Here is a 5,117-nt window from a genome sequence, read left to right on the forward strand (position 1 = left end):
ACTTTGTCTCTCATACTTTGGACATATTGTCAGGAGGGACCAGTCACTGGAGAAGGATATCATGTTTGGTAAGGTGGAGGGTCAGAAACAAAGAGGAAGACCCCCAATGAGATGGAATGGCCAAGTGGCAGCATCGACGGACTCAAGCGTGGCAACAGTAGTGATGCTGGCCCAGGATTGGGCAATGTTTTGTCCTGCTGTACATTTTTGCTATGAGTCGATACCGACTTGATGGCACCTAACAACATGTTACATATACATGCACATGTTACTCTATGTTACTCTACATGCATAGAGTAATATAGTATGTATATGTAACATGTCATATAATATATATATAATACTATGTTACATATACATAAATGCTATGTTACATATGTTACTACTACTACTACTCTAAAAGCAGAATGCAGTTTGCAAATTCTCACAAATAATAAGAGAAACGCAAAGACAAATATGCATTAGAATTATAATTTGTTCTCTTGGGAGTAAACTCAGTTGTAAAACACATTTCTATTGGGCCTTTTATGTTACTGTATGTGGAATCATCAAGATGTTTCATAGCTTATCACCTTAGACGCTTGTCGTTGCCATCTCTGACACTCAGCCAAAGTCTCAAAGCTGACATGATAGGTCTGAGCTTGGGCTCCAGCTGAAGTGAATGCAAGCGAGTACTGCCGTCGCTTCACTTCTTCTACCTGCAAAGGGAGATGGGGGAGAAAACCATAACCTTTAAAAAACAGCCTTGTCAAACAGGAAAGAACATTGGCAGGGAAAATAATCTACTCTTTTAAATGGGCAAAGGATATGAACAGACATTTCTCCCAAGATCATCTACAAATGAACCCATAAACAATGTTCAACATCGTTCACCATCAGGAAAGTGCAAATCAAATTCCCGAGTTACCACTTCACATCTGCTATAATGGTGTTCCACAAGGCCAGTGTTCGTTTTTCATCCTGTGGTGACCTGAGTATTGCTGTGAGGCCACCAGTGTTCCAAATACCAGCAATGTTTACCCATGGTTGACAAGTCACAACAAAGGTTCCAGACGAAGAACAGACTAGGAAGGACAAACAGGTGATTCATTTCTGATGGACTAACCACTGAAAACCTTATGAATAGCAGTGAAACAATGTCTGGTATAATGCAAGAAGATGACTCCCCCGTCCCCCCCAAGACTGGATGGTACTCAAAATACTAAGGAAGAGCTGCCTCCTAAAAGTAGAGTCCAACTTAATGATGAGGATGGAACAAAGTTTTCAGAACCTTTATTGGCTGATGGAGCATGCTCAAAATGAGAAGAAACAGCTGCAAATACCTATTGATAATAAGAACACAGCAGACAATTACATGGTTTACTATGTAGAAAATGAGGGTCTGTGAAAAAGAGGAAGAACCGCCCCCCCGACGCCCCCCCCAATGAGACAAACACAATGGCTGCAACAATGGACTCACACATATCAATTCTGAGGAGGGCACAGGACTGGGTAGTGTTTTGTTCTGTTGTGTATAGGGTCGCTATAAATTGGAGCCTAGTCAATGACACCTAACAAAAGAATGGCGTTATGGGCTGAATTGTGTTCCCCAAAATGTGTGTCCAAACCTCTATATCTTTGGTTATAATACATTTAGGTACGGGTTGTCTTTGCTACGTTAATGAGACAGGATTAGTGTAGGATGTATCTTAAATCAATTTCTTTTGAGATATAAAAGAGATTAAACAAGCAAGCTGAGTAGAGATGGAGAAAAAGAGATGCTAAGCTACATGAAGACAGTACACAGTGGAAGCTCAGAAGAGTCCAGCACCTTCTTTCAGAGCAGATAGAGGAATCCTTCCCCCTGAGCCAGCACCTGAATTCAGTCTTTTAACCTCCTAAACTGTAAGGAAATATTTGTTAAAGACATCCATTTGTAGTATTTCTGTTATAGCAGCAGTAGATAACGAAGAATGATGGTTATAGATACATATATTTTAAAAAGACATGAAATAACCAGTGTCGGTGTGGTGGAAAAGTTAGAACCCCACTACTGTGGGAATGTAAAATGGTGTGGCCACTTTAGAAAACCCACCATTAGTCTGTTAGTTTGTTGGATGATGTGGTTTGTGTGTTGCTATGATGCTGAAAGCTATGCCACCAGTACTTTAATATCATCAGAGTCACCCATGGTGGACAAGTTTTAGCTGAGCTTCCAGACTAAAAGTAGGAAGGAGAAGAAATGGACTACTTCTGGACATTTACTCATTGAAAATTTAAGAATAGCAGTGAAGCACTGGCAGATAGCACAGAATATTGTTAGATACAGTGCCAGAAGATGAGCCCATCAGGTTGGAAGGCACTCAAAATACAACTGGGGAAAGAGTTGCCTCCTTAAAGTAGAGTTGACCATAATGTGGCTTGAATAAAGCTCTCAGAATCTTGATTTACTGATGGGCACAACTCAAAATGAGGAGAAACAGCTGTAAACATCCATTAATAATGAAAACATGAAATGTACAAAGTAGGAATCTAGGAAATGAGAAGTTGTCAAAAACGAAATGAATGCTTACCAATTGATACCCCAGGCATCAGTAGGTTGAAATGAACTGGAGGCACTCACCCATATACACCAAGAAATTTGGTAGACAGCTAACTGGCTTACTGACTGGAAGAGATCTATTTGTGCCCATTCCAAAGAGAGGTGACCAAAGAAAATGCAGAAAGCATCAGACGATATCATTATCACACACAAGCATAATTTTGCTAAAGATTATTCAAAAAAGGCTACAACACTGCAATGACAGGGAACTGTCAGAAGTTCAAGCTGGATTCAGATGTGATACGAGGGAGATTGTTGATGATGTCAGATGGATGGTGGTTGAAAGCAGAGAACACCAGAAAGATGACTGTGTATGCTTTATTGATTATATGACTGTGGATCATGATAAATTATGGATAGCATTTCAAAGAATGGGTATTAAAGAACACTTAATTGTGCTCATTAACTGCCAAGAGGCAGTTGTTTGAACAGAACAAGGGGACACTGAATGGTTTAAAATTAGGACATGTGTGTGCCAGACTTGTATTCTTTGACCCTACTTATTCAATCTATATTCAATCTATATGCTGAGCAAATAATCTGAGAAGATGGTTTTCTTTATGAAGAAAAACCTGACATCAGGATTGGAGGAAGACTCATAACAACCTGTGATATACAGATGATATACTCTTACTTGCTGAAAAATGAAGAGGACCGAAAGTACTGACGATGATCACAGACCAGAGCCCTCAGTATGGGTCGCACCTCAATGTTGTTGTTGTTAAGTGCTGTTGAGTCAGTTCCAACTCAGAGCAACCCTGTATAGGGTTCCAAAGAGCATCTGGTAAGCTTGAACGGCCGACTTTGTGGTTCAAAGTGACCTTGCAGTCCAGTACATTCACCCACAGCATATCAGGATACCTCAATATAATGAAAACAAGTATCCTCACCACTAGACTAACAAATAACATCAAGATAAATGGAGAAAAGATTGAAGTTGTCAGAGACTTCATGATGCTGGCTCAACCACCAACACTCATGGAAGCAGCAACCAAGAAATCAAATGACATATTGCACTAGGCAAATCTGTTATACAAAACCTCTTTAAAGCGTTCAAGAGCAAAGGTATCAGAGTTTGAGGGCTAAGGTGGGCCTGACCCAAACCATGGTGTTTTTAATAATCTTACATATGAGCAAAGAATATTAAAAGAACCATGGATGGCCAGAAGAACAAACAAATGTGTGTTGGAGTAAGTACAGCCAGAATGCTCCTTAGAAGTGTGGATGGTAAGACTTAGTATTGTCTATCATACTTTGTTATCAGGAGGGACCACTGCCTGAAGAATGACATAATGCTTGGTAAAGTGAGCATTACCCCCCCCCAATGAGATGGATTGGCACAGCGGCAGTAGCAATGGGCTTAGGCGTAATGATGATTGTGAGCATGGCACAGGACCAGACACTGTTTTGTTCTGTTGTGTACAGTGTCACTAAGAGTCAGAATCAACTCAACGTTACCTAACAATAACAATTTTAGAAAACAATTTGGCGGTTCATCAAAGGTTAAATATAAAATCTCCATATGATCTTGCAATTGTATCCAGAGAATTAAAGATTGTATGCCCACACAAAAATTCATACATAAATGTTCACTTCAGCGTTGTTCATAATCATAATAGCCAATAATCAATAGCTCAACAACTGATGAACGCATAAACAAAATAACAACACCCATAAAAAAGGAAGTACTGATATGGGTAAATCCTAAAAGCATGATAAATGAAAGAAGCCACTCACAGAGGATTACCTATTACATCATTTCATTTATAAGACATGCCCAGAACAGGCAAATGCATAAACAGAAAACTGATTAGTGGTTGCCTAGGATTGGGAAGATGAAAGCATTATGGTTAAGGCGTACAGAATGTTGGGGGTGGTTATGAAAATGCTCTAAAATTGATTGCACAACTCTATGCATATACTAATAGTGACTGAACTGTACAACTCTGATGTGTGAATTATATGGTATATAAATTACATATGTCAATTTACTCCGTATCTTTGCCAAATTTGGTATTCATGTCTTTTTTTCATTCTAGTCTCTCTTCTGTATGGTATGTAGTATCTCTTGTGATTTTCACCTCCAATTCCCATGAGTTCCAAGTGTCTAGTTAGTACTCTTTTATGTTGCTTAAAAAGGTATTTGCAATGATTAAGTTATTGATTACAAATATAATTTGTGATCTGTTTTTCTTTTTTGGTAAAAGGTCTATTCATATCTTTTGCCCAATTTTTAAAAATAGGGTTATTTGTCTTTTATCATTTAATTGTAAGAAATCTTCATATATTCTGTATGTAAGTCCATTAGTACATACAGAAGTTCATACTGTTTGCTGTTGTTGGTAGGTGCCGTCAAGTTGGTTTCAACTCACAACAACTCTCCACAACAGACAGACATACGGCTTGGTCCTGTATCATCTTGACAATTGTTGTTATGCTTGAGCCCATTGCTGCTGCCACTATGCCAATCCATCTCATTGGGGGCCTTCCTCTTTTATGCTAACCCTCCATTTTACCAAACATGATGTCCTTCATC

At 39.0% G+C, this 5,117-nt stretch overlaps 1 protein-coding gene across 2 annotated transcripts in view; it reads right to left on the reverse strand.

Annotated features, from left to right (window-relative positions):
• Positions 1–5,117, reverse strand: part of PHLPP2 (PH domain and leucine rich repeat protein phosphatase 2) — a 104,487-nt gene that overhangs the window by 49,142 nt on the left and 50,228 nt on the right. For both annotated transcript variants that reach the window (XM_006860186.1, XM_006860187.1), the window contains one exon: positions 573–698. In XM_006860186.1, coding sequence (XP_006860248.1) covers positions 573–698 — 126 coding nt within the window. The remainder of the gene's footprint in view (positions 1–572; positions 699–5,117) is intronic.

Source organism: Chrysochloris asiatica, unplaced genomic scaffold (genome assembly GCF_000296735.1).
Source record: "Chrysochloris asiatica unplaced genomic scaffold, ChrAsi1.0 scaffold00037, whole genome shotgun sequence".
Lineage (NCBI taxonomy): Eukaryota > Metazoa > Chordata > Mammalia > Afrosoricida > Chrysochloridae > Chrysochloris > Chrysochloris asiatica.